Below are 16,095 nucleotides of genomic sequence, written 5' to 3' on the forward strand. Positions count from 1 at the left end.
AAGGTTAGGCAACGTTTCGACAAGCTCTCTACCTTGTCATCTTCAGGCCTTTATTATCAGTTTAGAAGCTGTGGGTCATGCTTCATTATACTAGCTGCATCCTGAATGCGGGTCCAGTTTTCTCTGGCTCCCTATTACCAACTGTCAACTGCAAAGAGGTAAGAATTCTAGTAGGCATCACAGCCCCACTGGTTGCATGTTGAGTTCTTAGCATATCTTCTGGCTTAGTTCTCTCTGTCTCCCTATTGCTAGCTATCAACTGCAAAGAGGAAAGGGTTCTTGTATGCATTACAACACCACTGGTTGCCTGTTGGGATCTCTGCCTATCCTCTGATGTTAAAATTCGAGTTTCCCTCAGTGCAGGTTTCCAAATACTTGATAACCTAGAGGCGTCATCTCGTCTATTCATACTGTGTGGCCTCTTTTCAATTTTGATAGCCTCCCTAATTATTCTCTTATTAAGATGTTCCTCTTTTACCACTGTTCTAGCCTTGTTGAAATCTATATTATGTCCTGTGGCCTTCATGTGTTGTACCAAAGAAGAAGTTTGCTCTTCCTTTTTCACTGCATTTTTATGTTCTTCTAAACGCACACTTATTCATCTATTCATCTGTCCAATATAAGAAGACTGACAGGAGGTACATGGTATTTCATATATTCCTTGATTTTCCAGTTCAATTTTATCTTTGGGGTTTCTCAACATCATTGATATTTTTCTATCTGTGTGGAACAGAGTTTTTATTTTTTGTTTCTGTAGTATTTTGCTAATTTTATCGGTGGTTCCTTTTATATAGGGCAGGATGGCTTTTCCCATCTTTTGTTCTTCTTCTTGGGTTTCTCTCTGTCCTGATGTCCCTTGTCAAATTATACTTTTAATTTTATTTTTGTGGAACCCATTTGCTATTAATACCTCTGTGAGAGTCTGAAGCTCTGTTTGTACATGTGTCTCATCTGCTAGACGTTTAGTTCTAGTGATTAAAGTTTTTGCTATTGAATTTATTTGTGAGGGATGATGGTGTGAGTGTGCATTTAGGTATCTATTTGTATGTGTCTTCTTTTGGTAGACACTATGTCCTAGGGTGCCATCAGTTCTCTTATATATTAATACATCTAAGAATGGGAGTTGATTTTCAATCTCCATTTCCATAGTGAACTGTATCTTCGGATGCATGTTATTCAAATGTGCTAGAAAATCGTCTAGCTTGTCTTTTCCATGGGGCCAGATCACAAATATATCATCTATATATCTGAGTCATAATTTTGGTTTATAAGTAGTTTGTTCCAATGCTTTAATTTCTAATCCCTCCATGAACAAATTGGCAATAACTGGGGAGAGGGGTGATCCCATTGGTGCCCCTTGCATTTGTTTATATCTTTGCCCTTTGTACATGAAATAAGTGTTAGATACGCAATGCTCTTCCAATTTTATGATGTGGTTTGGTGGGTGGTATTTATTTTTGATCGTTGCTAGAGCTTCTAAAATGGGTACTTGGGTGAATAATGAGACCACATCAAAGCTTACAAGTAGGTCACCCTGCTCTATGTGTTGGTTTCTCAGAATTTCTATGAGATGATATGAGTTCTGCACATAAGAAGTAATCAATTCCACAAACGGTTGTAGTTGTTTGGCTAAATACTTAGCCAAGTTTTGTAGTGGAGAGTCTATAGACCTAACTATGGGTCTGAGAGGTATGCCCTCTTTATGTATTTTTGGGAGGCCATATAGTTTTGGAGTTTTCGACGACTTCTCTCTAGGGATGATTGTTTGTTGGACTTCTTTATCTATGGGACTGGCCTTTATCTTGGTTTTGATAGTTTTTTCTAAATATTTATTTATTTATTTATTTATTATTAATTTAATTTATATACTGCCCTTCTCCCAGAAGGGACTCAGGGCGGTGAACAGCCAAAATTAAAAAAACATACAAATACAAAAGTTAAGATAGTTAAAAAGAATTAAATCACTAGCTTCCAATTTAAAACCTCCAAATCCATAAAATTTAAAATCCCAATTTAAAAACCATTTAGGCTAGGCCAGCTTGATGGAATAAAAAAATATGTGATTTCCAACATGTGGGGGAGAGATTTGGAAACATCTTGGCTAGCCTCGCTGGGGCTAGATACCACCTGTGTAACAATTTGTAATGATTTTCCCTAAACGTTGTCGATTTAGTTATTTTGTAGTTTCTATTCCAAGCTATCTCCCAATCATTAAAATTTAGTCTATGTCCTAAATTTTTTTCCCAGATGTTCAGTTGATTTCTTGCTATGGACTCTGCCCTATCTTCATCTAATAGAAAGTTATAGATTTTTGATAACATTTTCTTATCTGTTCCCCAAATAATTTTGTCAAAGTTCCCAAATTTCGCTGCTATACCAAATTTGTCTCTGTCTTTTTGGAATCTTGAGTTGATCTGAAAATAGTTCCACCAATCCAAGTTTAGGCCCTGATCTCTCAATAGGTCCAGTGATTTAAGTTTCCCTTCTTCATCGAGGATATCCTTGTATGTACCCCATTTGTACTCATCTCTCCTGTTTGGTGCCGCCAACGCTTCCATGATGGAAAGCCAGTTGGGTACTTTCGTATAGATCTTCTGTCTAATTTCGACCCACGTGTGAATAAGGGTCTCCCTAATTTTATGTTTATGAAAATAGGATTTTTTCTTGTTCTTTATATCCCAAAGGTAGGAGTGCCATCCTTCTAGAAGGTCATGTCCTTCCAAGGTCAGGGTTCTCCTATCTTGTAACTTGATCCACTCCTTAATCCAGATTATTTTTGCCGTCTTTTGATATAGTTCCCAGTCAGGGAGCCCAAGACCTCCCAAATTCCTTTTCCCTTGGAGTATCTTAAAAGAAATCCACGATTTCTTGCCCTCCCACAGAAAATTCCTGATATGTTTGTTCAAGTCCAAAAAGAATTTTTTATCTAAAGATAACGGAATGTTTTGGAATAGGAACAAAATTTTTGGTAGGATATTCATTTTAATCGCTGCAATTTTACCAATCAGAGACAATTTGAGCTTTTTCCATCTTTCAAGATCTTGGTGTGTTTTCTGCAGAAGGGGGATATAGTTATCATCTTTTAATGAGGAGAATCTCGCGGTGATCCATATTCCCAAGTATTTTATTTTCCTAACTGTCTGGAGGCCTAATAAATCTTCCAATTCTTCTTTTTGAAGGTCTGTCATGTTTTTCACTAATAATTTAGTTTTATCCTTATTGAGTTTAAGGCCGGCCACCTCTCCATATTCCTGTATTTCCTGCATTAATTTTCCACCGGATTCTAATGGGTCTTCCATTATGAGGGCTACATCGTCAGCAAAAGCTTGGGTTTTGAATAATTCGTTCCTAATCTTTAATCCTTTGATATCATTGTTAGCTCTTATTTTTCTAAGTAGCACCTCTAGTGCCAAAATATATAATAAGGGAGACAGGGGGCATCCCTGCCTCACTCCTTTTTGAATCTGGAACAATTGGGTTCTGTCTCCATTCACTAGTATATTTGCCCTCTGGTTTTTATAGATATTCTCAATCATCTTCCTAAAGTTAATACCGAATCCCATTAGATCAATTTGATTTATCATAAACGTCCAATTCAAGTTGTCGAATGCCTTTTGGGCATCGACAAACATTAAGGCCAGCTGTTTTTCAGGATGTTGTTCGTAGTATTCAAAGGTGTTTAAAACTATTCTCAGATTGTCTCTGATCTGTCTCCCTGGGAGAAAGCCATTTTGATCCTTGTGTATCCACCGATTTAAAATTTTTTTGAACCTCTCCGCAATTATATTCATGAACAGTTTATAGTCTGCGTTCAACAATGAGATAGGTCTGTAGTTGGATATCTGTTTCGGGTCGGCACCCTCTTTCAAAATAAGCATCAAATACGCTTCCCTCCACGAATCTGGAATTGTGATACCCGCCAGAGCCTCATTCAGTATTTCTAGTAACTCTAGTTTTAGGGCATCATCAAATTTTTGGTATAATTCCCCGGGAAGACCATCTGGGCCTGGAGTTTTATTCTTCTTTATTTTAGAAAGGGCCGTTTTTAATTCCTCTATAGTGATCTTTTCATTTAACCTTTCCTTTTCTTCTTCAGGGATTAGCGGTAGATTAGCATCCAACAGGTACTGTTCTACCTTGTTTGACGCAATTCCTTCACTTTTATATAAGCCTTCGTAAAACTTTCTTATACTCTCCAATTTATCTTCTTCCTTCGTCAGCAAATTACCCTGGGAGTCTTCTAATACTAATATTTGATTTTTTTCCTTCTCTTTTTTTAGTTTATATGCCAGCCATCTCCCTGATTTGTTAGCGTTCTCAAAACAATAATGCTTGGTTCTTTTTATTTTTTGCGCCATTTCCTCTTGGTCCAATAAGTTCAATCTATGTCTCGTCATCGACCACTGTTGTTTGGTCGCCTCATCTCCCGGGCATTGCTGGAGTTTATCTTCAGCTTGCGATAACTTATTAGTGAGCTCTTCTCTAGTCTTTCTTTTTTCCTTGTTTTTGAAGGCGGCATATGTGGAAAAACGGTCGGTACCTTCTACCACCTATGGTGGACCTGCCCTGAGACTAAAAAGTTCTGGTCCAAAATCCGACACTGGCTCTGTGAAATAACGGGACAGGAGGTAGACCTAGCCCCAGAGCTTTTCCTCCTAGGCATAACCGAAGAAGGCTTCAACAACAATAAAACCCAACTGATAATCCAGATTATAACTGTGGCTAGATTAGCTTTCGCAAAATGCTGGAAAAACAAACTTATGCCCTCAGAAGAAACTCTAATAAATAAGATCCTAGAGTGCGCAGAAATGGCGAAACTGACAAGTGAGTTAAAAAACGAGGACAACTCAAAATATTATGACGTATGGGGTATTTGGTACCACTGGTTGAACAATAAGACGAAAACATGACCTTAGAATTTGACTTGGCACATGTATTATAGTTGTATTGTATAAAATAATGTATAGTTAAGGATGAAGTCTTTTTTTTTTAACTTTTGTTTCACAATATTGTATAAACACTGCACCTCCGAAAGGAGAGATAGATTGTATATTTTCTTTTTTGTTTTGGAAAACTCAATAAAGTATTTAAAAAAAAAATTAAAAAAAAAATATGTGATTGGGTCAGTACTTAAGGGCTTATACGTAACATCTTGGAGGAGCTCGAGTAACTTTTTGTCGTAATCCACCATATTCATTATCACCATGGCATTACCTTTGTCTGCAGGCAGTATGATTATGCTGTCATCCTTTCTTAGTTCCTGCAATGCTCTATATTCTTCTCTGGGCAGATTACTTTTTGGGGGTTTACTAGTGCAGATAATGTTAGTAACCTCATGCCTAATTTTATCACCATCCTCAACATTAAATTTTGTTAAGCTGGCTTCCACTTCACATATTATTGTTTCTATAGGAATTCTTTTGGGCGTTACTACAAAATTAAAGCCTTTTGTTAAGACGCTTGTTTCTGCTGTAGTCAGCTCTCTGTTAGAAACATTGTAAACTACCTTTTTCAGATATTGCTGTGCTACTTTAGGGGGTCTCCCTTGATTTTTTAAGTTTTCAAATTTCTTTTGATGTCTATTACTTTTGTAAAAGGTCTCAGTTTCAGCCCTCCAAATGGCAGAAGTTTTATTTTGTCCCACAGAATAGGGTGAACCGTATTACTTATTTTCAAATGCAGAGTTAATTAATCCTTGTTTGTTTGATCTAATAAGAACCTTTTGTTATGGAGTTCATTCCTCAATAATGCCATTTCTGTTCTTCGTAAAATACGTTTAATAGAAGCAGACATAGGGTGGAATTTAACTATAAAACATGTTGGTATAACTCCTTGGTCTCGACAACGGCGTAGGAAACTTAGATCACATAATATTACAGCCCTTCTTACTTCTAACTTTTCATAGGTCCTAGTGAGTTTGTACATTTCCTCCCCATAGAGGTGTGATATCTGTCTTCTTAAGTTTTTGCGGGTGTGTGAATGTAAAAAGTTAAAATCTCGGGTGTTTTCCCACGTCATTATTTATTTATTTATTTATTTATTTATTTATTTATTTATTTATTTATTTATTTATTTTATTATATTTCTATACCGCCCTTCTTCTGCGGGACTCAGGGTGGTGTACAGTCAGGATAAAACATAGCATATAAAATTTAAAAACATTTTAAAAAACAATTAAATAATTTTGGCCCGAATTTAAAACAACCCAATTAAAACCGAAATTTGATTAAAAGCTAAGAGGATGGGATCAAGCCAGCCCAGCTAGATGGAACAAGTGTGTCTTCAGGGCCCGACGAAAAGTCCGGAGGTTTGTTTGTTAGTTAAAATGTTTAAAATCCTGGCTAAAATCACAGCTCAGAATCCTCTAAATTCCCAAACAAAACCCTTTTTAAGGTCTTTCAAAAACTCTGGCTGAAATCCTAACCAACACTTTAAGGTTAGGCATATATATATATATGTCTTCTTAAGTTGAATATATATATATTCATCTCTACCAGTTCTTATTAGAAGAACTTGATATAGGGGAAGGAGTGGCAGAAGTTGGGAGCAGAGTTAAAAGAGGAATCAGCCTAGAATCCAGGGATGAAATCCAGCAGGTTCTGACAGGTTCTGGAGAACCAGTAGTGGAAATGTTGAGTAGTTCGGAGAATCGGCAAATACCACCTCTGGCTGGCCCCAGAGTGGGGTGGAGTGGGAATGGTGTGGGAATGGCAGATTTTGCAATATCCTTCCCCTGCTACACCCATCAAGCCACACCACACCCACCAAGCCACACCACACCCACCAAGTCACGCCCACAGAACCGGTAGTAAAAAAATTTGGATTTCACCTCTACTAGAATCTCTACGTAGCCACAAATGGACTAAGTCCAACCCCATCCCCCTGAATTCCATTGACTCTTATCTAACTTCTAGTAAGTGTTAATCTTTAATTGAGCCTATTACTGTGCATAGACTTGAGTAGCAATAAATCAGGTTAATTGGACCTTCAAGTGTAGATCTGATCTTTTGCCCCTGACACTTTATCCCTTCTACTCTGTCTGCTCCTATCCATCTTCTCTCAACCTCACATTTACACAAAATTTTCTTTTCTAGTATTTACAACAGACAAATGATTTCTTGCTCCAATTAAACCATTTTTGCTGCTCTGCACTGATTTCTGTTACTCCTCTCTCTCTCTTTCTTTCTTTCTCTCTTCCTGTCCTCTCCTTTCAAGTTTGTCCTTTGCTACTTAGACTTTACAATTACAAGGCAGGATGCACTGCATATCTAAGTTCTGTTCAGCTCTTCAGATACCTTTGATGTTATTAATTATGCTAGTCAGCCTCTTGTCAACAATATGGAAAATGTGTCCTTATGAAAACGAAACAGCTAAGACTAGCTGGATTTGATTACAGGTGACAACCTTAAAAAATGATGCTGTCTCTACACCTCACAAAAAACAAACAAACCCGTAGATTTTTTTCCCCCCACAATAAATATTTCAGGCAACATCTTGATTGATCATGTTCTGTATTTGTTTTAATCCAAGAACAAAAGACCAACCTTCTTCAGATCTGCAGGCCTAATGTCGGTTCATACACATACCATTTCCATAGTTTATTAGGTTTATTTTTTCTGGTCATCTTTTCTTTGGAACCCACTCACCCCTTCCTGACAATTTTTATAGAGAGAGCTTAAAGTATAGTACATATTCTGAAGCAGTACACCAAAGAGGAGGAACACACATTTTTCTATGTTGTTATAGATACGAGTGTTAGATTCCATTTTCTTTTACCTGGAACAACTTTATCTTTACCTCATTAACTTTAAGGATCAACTACACAATTATACTTATGCACAGAATTCAGTTGTATTTCTGGCTTTTCATTCATTAATTGTAAATTGGAGATAATTATTACTGATATCACAATACTTAAGGAATGGAAGTTTATTCTGTCTCATTCCAACTGAGATATGAACAAAAATGTCTCTTCTTCCTTCTATATTTATTTATTTATGAAGTTTATTGCCATCCATTTTACCACAGGCTAACTCTGTATGGCTTGGAGAAGATTTTTTTAAAAAAATTTTTTGGCACATTTACATAGCTGCCCATCTCAGTGACTTTGGCCAGTATATAACAATAAAGTAAAACAGTAAATATATAAAAACAACAATTATTAAGAAATATAAAACAATCATTATTCAAGGTTGACTCAGCCTTCCAGCCTTCCAGCCTTCCAGCCTTCTGAGGTGGGTAAAATGAGGACCCAAATTGTTGGGGGCAATATGCTGACTCTGTAAACCACTTAGAGAGGGCTGTAAAAGCACTATGAAGTGGTACATAAGTCTAAGGGCGAGTGCTGTTATTAAAAATGCAAGCCATCAAATACAGGACAAAAAGTCAATTAAACAAAGAGCTGTCTAAGAATATCCCCAATCCTTTGGGCCTCAGGCTTGATGAACAAACCAAGTCTTGAAAGACTTATAGAACATTAGCAGGAATCTCACTTTTTTTTTTTTTTTTGGAATGGGGAAAATGAATATTCCATAAGGCAAGTGCTATAGCAGAAAAGACTTGCCATCTTGGACCTGCCAAATATAAGTCCCTAGCAGATGGGACCCAAAGCATGCCCTCTCTGCCAGATGCTTCCTTTAGTACCACTGAGAAGTTTTCCATTAAGCCTTGTAACTTGGGCGAAAGAAATCTGTTTTCCCACACATGGTAGGCTTCCATTAGTAGTGCCTTCCCTCGGGCTGTGTAATAGATTAAGAGAAAGTCACAACATATGTGGTGCAACATAATTTTGCCCTTGAGCACAATGACAGCTCAGTGCAGAATCCATTCTATCCACAGTAAGATGAGCAGAAGGAATAGTTTCTCTGTCTAATGGGCCAATGCTGCTGTCACATCATTGCCTGGCATCGAAGTAATGTACTACTGCCTTGCCAGAGGTTGCCATAAAACAGAGCGGTTCCCTGTGATTGTCCTGCCTCCAAACTGACAAATGATGGGAGTCAAGAGATTAAAGCTAAAGTGTGATGAGAGAGAGGCGAACATCTTCTTCCCTTGGGCCAAAACTATTTATAAAATGACAGTGAGAAACATACTGTCAAAAAGGCAAGACACATGTCTCTTTTAGAACATCATCCAACTGCTTAGTATTTGTCTTCTCAAATAGATATTGGTACTGCCTTCAATATAACCTTCCAGTTTAAGGATAACTTAAGTAGGTCATTTTTCAAGAGCACCCCTGTTGCTTTGGGTGGAACATGAGGAGCAAAGTTCACAGTGAACCCACATCCTTTGAATGAGTATTTAGCCTCAGTACTCCTTTAGATGCCTTTCTCCTATTTTAACTCCTGGAGAGGAAAAAGTGATATTTAAACTGCTTACATCCAGAGTGGAAATGGAAGTTAAATGAATTGAAATAGAGAAACCCAAATATATAAAAAAAACCATGATTTTGCCCGGATCAAAATAGCATTATGCATTAAAATATGTTAAACTTTTCTAAAGCAAAGCAGATCTGAAAAATAATTCCCGCCCTTTTAAAAATGATATTCTAATTTATAATGCAATGTATTCATACTTTTTATTCCTACAGTTTGATTTCAAGCAGGCCTTTTTTTTTCCCCCTTGTCTTTTGGCAGATATTTATTAAATCTACCAATGGTAGCTTACTCAAGAGTATTCGTTCTGCTGTGGTATTAAGTGTTTTTTTTCATAAAGTGTTTTACTTGAAAAGTCCTACTATACTTCTTGATTGTATGATAGATGGTTCATGATGGATTTAATAAAGTATTTACTAAATACTTTAATGACCATTTGCATTACAACAGCATCAGAAAGGTTGTTTTACAATCCATAAAATACTTCTGTTGGTTGCAAAATATCCCTCCTTCCTCATGGGTTGAAAACTGGCTGACATTTACCACTGGTTGCAGTGTCAGTTTACATGAATGTACTTCGTGACTCTTTTTTTTTTAGTCATTTTGCAATATTTTTGCCAATTCCTGGACAGACAGACACACACACACACACACACACACACACACACACACACACACACACACACACACATTTGGGCGAATGGGTTCACAATCATTTGCTTAATGGCTGTGATTTGTACTTAATACCATGTGATTTTGCAATAACATTTACAAAACACAGTCAACCCATTTGAAAAGCTTGAGATGCACTTAATTTTTAAATGAATTATTTTTGATTTTAAATGTGGGTCCTCAAATTCTAAGTTCCCACCAGAACTGCAAACCTTCTCCTTTCCTTTATTTTACACAGAACTTGTGTAAAACAATAAAACAATAGAACAATAACATGTATACATTCATTTGATATTTAAGAATAATGGCAGTTACCAAATTACCAAATGATACACAAAGCTTATAATACCTTTTTGAATTCACCGGTATGTTTATATTCACATAACATCATGTCAAAGAATATTGGGATGGTCGCTTTACGCAGTTCAGTTTCAGGGATGAGAGTCATTTCTAAGATTGGTCCAACCATTCCTGGAATAAAGCGGATTTTATTCTGTCCTGGAACAATAGACAGAAGAGAATATTAATAATATCAACCCATGGCACACCATTATTTCAATACCATTATAACACTTCTATTTCAAGGTTTTATTTTAACTTTCTTTCTGGATTTTAGAGTGGATATTTTAAAATAAAATTGATGATTCAACATTTCTAGTTGAGAAACAACTATTTACAAAAGAACAGCAAATACCTTTTCATATCAGTTTTGTAACTCTTGCATTGTTTACAAATTAATAAAATATTTGTGATGATTTCTGCGATGGGAGATGGAATGATTAGATGCTAAATAAGTAATGCAAAAACTGTGTAAGTGGAATAATACTAGTTATTCCTGATAGCACTCAGTTTCTGGGTTCTTTCACTTGTTGCAATTTGATTGCCTGACTTCTGCTTCACTTGAGGGGTCCTTGGTGCTCTCTGAGCTTGCTGGTTTTCTTACGGATGTTTCATTACCCAAACTAGGCAACATACTTAGTGCTAGTAAGGAGTGAGATTTGCTGTCAGTTTATATTCTAGTGGCTTGCTGTTGGCTTCCTCAGCAGTTTCTTGATTGGGGTATTGTTTGCTTGATTGTGGAATGGAACAACTTGCAACAGCCAACTTGCTGCAGCCAAATCACCACTGCCAACTCACTGCAGGAGAACTCACAATGCCCAACTCGCCGTGAGACAACTTGCTGTGGGACAATTTAACAATTCTATTTAATTATTTAAAATAAATAAAATAATAAAATAATAAAGTTTTGCCATTCACATTTCATTCTGTCCATATTATTATTATTATTATTATTATTATTATTATTATTATTATTATTATTATTATTATTATTATTATTTCAATTTATATACCGCCCTTCTCCTATTGGACTCAGGGCGGTGCACAGCCAAGGATAAAAAACATACCAATACACAATTTAAAATCAATTAAAAGAATTATACAGCTTTTGCCCACAATTTAAAACAATCCAATTAAAATCCAATTTACACTTAAAAAGCTAAAAAGCTAAAAAGAGCTAAAAAAGCTTTTGTTTCTTTCTGTCTTTTTTTTAAATGATTCTATTCCACCATTTCTTGATATTAGTGTAACTCTTGTCCTGCAGCATCTTGGAGTTAATCTATGCTGATTTGAGGGCTGATTGCTGGTGGACAGGTGCTTGGGTCTTTTTGTTCCTTTTTGGCTGCTTGATTGTCTCTTTTGCATAGTATGCTTTACTTAGTTATTCTGTTATGGTTAAATTACAACCAGAATGATTTCTTCCCAGTTATTCATCTGTAAGCTACTACCCCATATCATAGTGCGGAAAGGGGTCAACTGTATATGAAACAATTTGAACAAACTGAGATAGGATGATTGATGGATGAATGGATAGATAGATAGATAGATAGATAGATAGATAGATAGATAGATACTGGTAGATGATAGATAGATAGATAGATAGATAGATAGATAGATAGATAGATAGATAGATAGATCTGTGATAAATCACTGATAAATCAGTGTTTCACAAGTTGGTATTTTGATATTATTATTATTTTTTTTGATAGCTGCATTTCCAAGATATCTGAAGAGTGCTAAGTTAGGGAAAAGAGCTAAATGGTATGTAAATCTAATATCCTTTCTATGGCAGTACTGCATTATAAGGCCTTTAGTCTCTACTATTGTTATGGTCCATTGACAGTTCAAGATCGCATGATAATATGTCTGTTTACTATTGCATACAAAGCATATTGCACATCAGGTAACCCACATGAATTGACTGAATGTACACAGTCTTCTCTTAATGGTTACTGTTCCTAACATTTAATCAACGCATGTTCTTAGAAGAGAAAATAATTTTATTTCCTCATCTCTTCCCATCAAAATCAATTTATCAGAGAAAACATTACACTAGCCTTTGATATGTTCTCTTGTCTCTGTCACAACTGAAAAAAACACATCAGCTTTCATTCCTAGATGAATAATGCCAACTATTAGAAAGCTCAGAGTAGAAATGATGTCCTGGTAACTCTATTATAGATTGGCTGCACAATGACTTAAAGCCACATGAAATACAGCGCCACTGGAGTCTGCCTTAGGAAGCATTTGCAATTATGACAGATGATGAAAAAAGAAGAAAGAAGCTTGTAAATGCCACCTCTAACAAGAAAACCAGGCCTTGAAATATTTCTTAGTGATGGAATATCCCCCACCTCTTTCCCTCTCCCCCCTCCCCCCTCTGTAAAACAAAGTAAAATTACAATAAGGTTCAAAGTATTGGTTGATCACCTTTATAGTTCTCCCTCTTACAGTACTTAATCATGCCTAATGTTTCAGACAAGAGAGCTGAAAAAGCAGCAGCCGGTATAGGTTTGATTCCCTGTATTACATTATGGACATGGCATTTGGTCCAATAAACAACAAAATGCAAGGACTCTGGACATTCTTTTGCAAAGTCTAATTTGCCAACGTGACAGGCCTCATCTAGAGCATTCACCTTTTGATTAATTGGAAAGGATAATTGCTCAATTTCACTTTAACTAAAACCTGGGTAGCTATATATTTCCAGTTGCAGATCAATAGATGAAGAGACAACTTAGCTGCCACCAAGCTCCTAATCTTTGAAAAAATCTTTATTTACTTGGAAATATGCTATGTAACATCAAGAAAATTGATGGATCCTTCAAAATCTTCCTTCCTTCCTTCCTTCCTTCCTTCCTTCCTTCCTTCCTTCCTTCCTTCCTTCCTTCCCAGCATCACAAAACCTAAAACAATTGAATAAAACTTTCTAGTATAATGCATTCTTGTTTTACATACTTAAAACATCTTGTATCATTTTAAAACTACAGATCATTGTTAAGATCAAATTAGTATGCAAGTATCAATAACAGTGATCTGCACAAAAATGAAAAATTAGAATAGCTTCTACCTACTAAGAAAGAAATTTATCTTTGAGGTAAGAGCCCAGATAAATTAACAGCTATAATTCTCTAGCCAGAAAGAAATAAGAAAGAAAGAAAAGCCATTCATAGCATCTAAATCTATTTTTATTTAACAAATGGTATAATGCTTTCAGGTTAAAATGTGACATTAAGAGAAATTTTAGATATAGTACAAGCTCATGTATAGAATTATAGTCTCCCAGAATTTCCAGAACATTTGGCATTAGATTTAATCAAATATGAGGTTTCCAATGGGAAACTTTTAGAATCCTTGTAACATGTTAAAGTTAGCTCAGGGTACTAAATTGGAATATGTTTAGTAATATTTATTAGAAATTAATGGAAAAATGGCAGGTTGAAAAGTCAATTTATTTCAGAAAAGTCATGGCTGGGTAAGACTATTTTTTTATTTCAGGATAGAAATGCGAAAGATATTTGGCTATAACTATCATTGTTTTCAACAGTGTATTGTACTAACATCTGTCGATTGTTATAAACCACACACTTTTGGTCAGATGGGCAGTTATATAAGTGTGCTTTCTGAATTAATAAATAAATACTTTTAGAGTTTGTCTTATTCCGTTATAAGTCATTTTTCAAAATTATTGAACTTTACAACATTGCCTGCAAACGTATGATCTAAGCTGATTGAACTAGGTGTTACAATTATTACATTTCCATCAGTTTTTAGAAAATGAATTATCAGTTTTAGAAATCAATATTGGAGTAATATAATGTTGGTAAAACTAATCAATTTTCTGTAAATGTGATATAACCTGTAAATTTAATATTTTTCTTCCACTGAAATTCTTATTGTTGCATACAATTTAATCCATCAGAATATTGCATCAAGTTGTTACAAATCCTTTCATCTCTTGTTCTGAGCTTGTTAATACTTGCTGGATTCTCAACTTTTTAATTTAAGAAAAAAATACAATTTCTATAAACCTCCAGTTTCTGAGAATTGTAGGCCTTTGATGATTTATAATTGTTCGATAAGTTTACATTTGAATAGCAGAGGAAATTTAAATACTTTTTTTTTTCCTGGAGAAAACCTGTATAACATATAATTAAACATGGCATTCTGTTATAATCAAGGGAATTTTTTCAAGTGACTGCAACAGAAGTTCCATCTTTATTCTGTAGCAATCCTATATTAAGCAGCTGCTTTCATCATTTTGCTGTGTTTTTCTAATTTCAAGAAAAATGTCATTGTATTGTTGGGTACAATGGCAAAACAGCCTCATCTAACTATGACTATTCTGAAATAACAACACAGATAGGGACAAAAAATAAAATTCACGCTGATATCTTGAAACCTAAATGAACAGATTTTTTCCTTCATATGAAAGCAAACCGACACATTTGCTGAGACAAACCTTGGTGGCTGGACATTCCATTTTCTTGCATAGAAGCTTCCCTTAAAAGCTACAAAATTGACTTGAATTATAATTACAGGCCTGCTGTATTATTATATGGAGCTATAATGGACCAGTTCCAGTTTGATCCCTGCTGACTTGGCAGTAAATTAATCAAGCCAAGCTCAGCGTATTCAACTCTTCTTTGTCCTTCCATGCACACTCTTTCTCTAGGCTTGGATAGGTAGTACTATGTATTTACTTAGAAATTGAGAATCCAAATATTACTCAACAATACATGTTGGTCATTGTATACATATGAACAAAAAGTGTTATTAATGTAAAACAGAAGGTATAAACATTTTAACAGAGAGAAAAAAAATAGAAGCAGCTCTACACTTGTATAACCAGAACTGAAACACGTATTCTTATCTCTGGACAGACACTCATTTTTTAAACTAACACTCCAAAAAAAAAAAAAAAATGACCTTCTCTAAAACTGATATCCAGGAACGTAATTCCCTTTACCCAGAATGATCCATGTGAAGGCAGTTTCTATAACTACCAAAGTTAGTAGTCAACAATAGCAACAGCAATAGCACCTAGACTTATATACCGCTTCACAGTGCTTTACAGCCCTCTCTAAGTGGTTTACAGAATCAGCCTTTTGCCCCCAACAATCTGGGTCTTCATTTTACTGACCTCAGAAGGCTGAAAGGCTGAGTCAACCTTGAGCCTGATGAGATTCAATCTGCCAAACTGCTGGCAGACGGTGATCAGCAGAAGTAGCCTGCAGTACTGCACTCTAACCATTGCGCCATCGGGGTTCAACAAGATGATCACAAACCCTCTTGCTATAAATGAAAGCTCTTTGCTTAGTCCTCTTTGTACTATTTCCAGAGTATCTCCTTGTTCCAGTTCTTAATAATATTGAGCAATGTTGCATGTGTAGAAATTTCTATGTTGCTATCTACCAGACATTCAGGCACATATCTTGTAAATAAGGTGGCAGGAATTTCATGAGACAAGATAAATGTAATAAAAACAATTTTAATAAAACGGAACAACTCATTAGAAAAGGTCTCCCTAAGAACCATAAGAGGCCCATCTTTGCTTTCAAGTACTCTAACTTACCAAGTTTGTACCACATGTCACGGATAGCAAAACCAATTAAACGTCTCATGTCTCCATATCTAAAAGGGAAAGCAGAAGTCATTATCTTCATCCCAACTTTCTTGTCTAAATGAGAAGCAAAAATCACTTTTCAAT

At 35.7% G+C, this 16,095-nt stretch overlaps 1 protein-coding gene across 1 annotated transcript in view; it reads right to left on the minus strand.

Moving 5' to 3' along the window:
- Window positions 1–16,095, minus strand: part of DOCK2 (dedicator of cytokinesis 2) — a 314,912-nt gene that overhangs the window by 60,950 nt on the left and 237,867 nt on the right. Inside the window, exons 32-33 of the mRNA XM_070934070.1 lie at window positions 15,961–16,019; window positions 10,396–10,544 (exon numbers count right to left, since the gene is read on the minus strand). Of these exons, the coding sequence (XP_070790171.1) occupies window positions 10,396–10,544; window positions 15,961–16,019 (208 nt within the window). The remainder of the gene's footprint in view (window positions 1–10,395; window positions 10,545–15,960; window positions 16,020–16,095) is intronic.

This window comes from Pituophis catenifer, unplaced genomic scaffold, assembly GCF_029215685.1.
Source record: "Pituophis catenifer annectens isolate HBS135680 unplaced genomic scaffold, rPitCat1.0.hap2 SCAF_2, whole genome shotgun sequence".
Classification (NCBI taxonomy): domain Eukaryota; kingdom Metazoa; phylum Chordata; class Lepidosauria; order Squamata; family Colubridae; genus Pituophis; species Pituophis catenifer.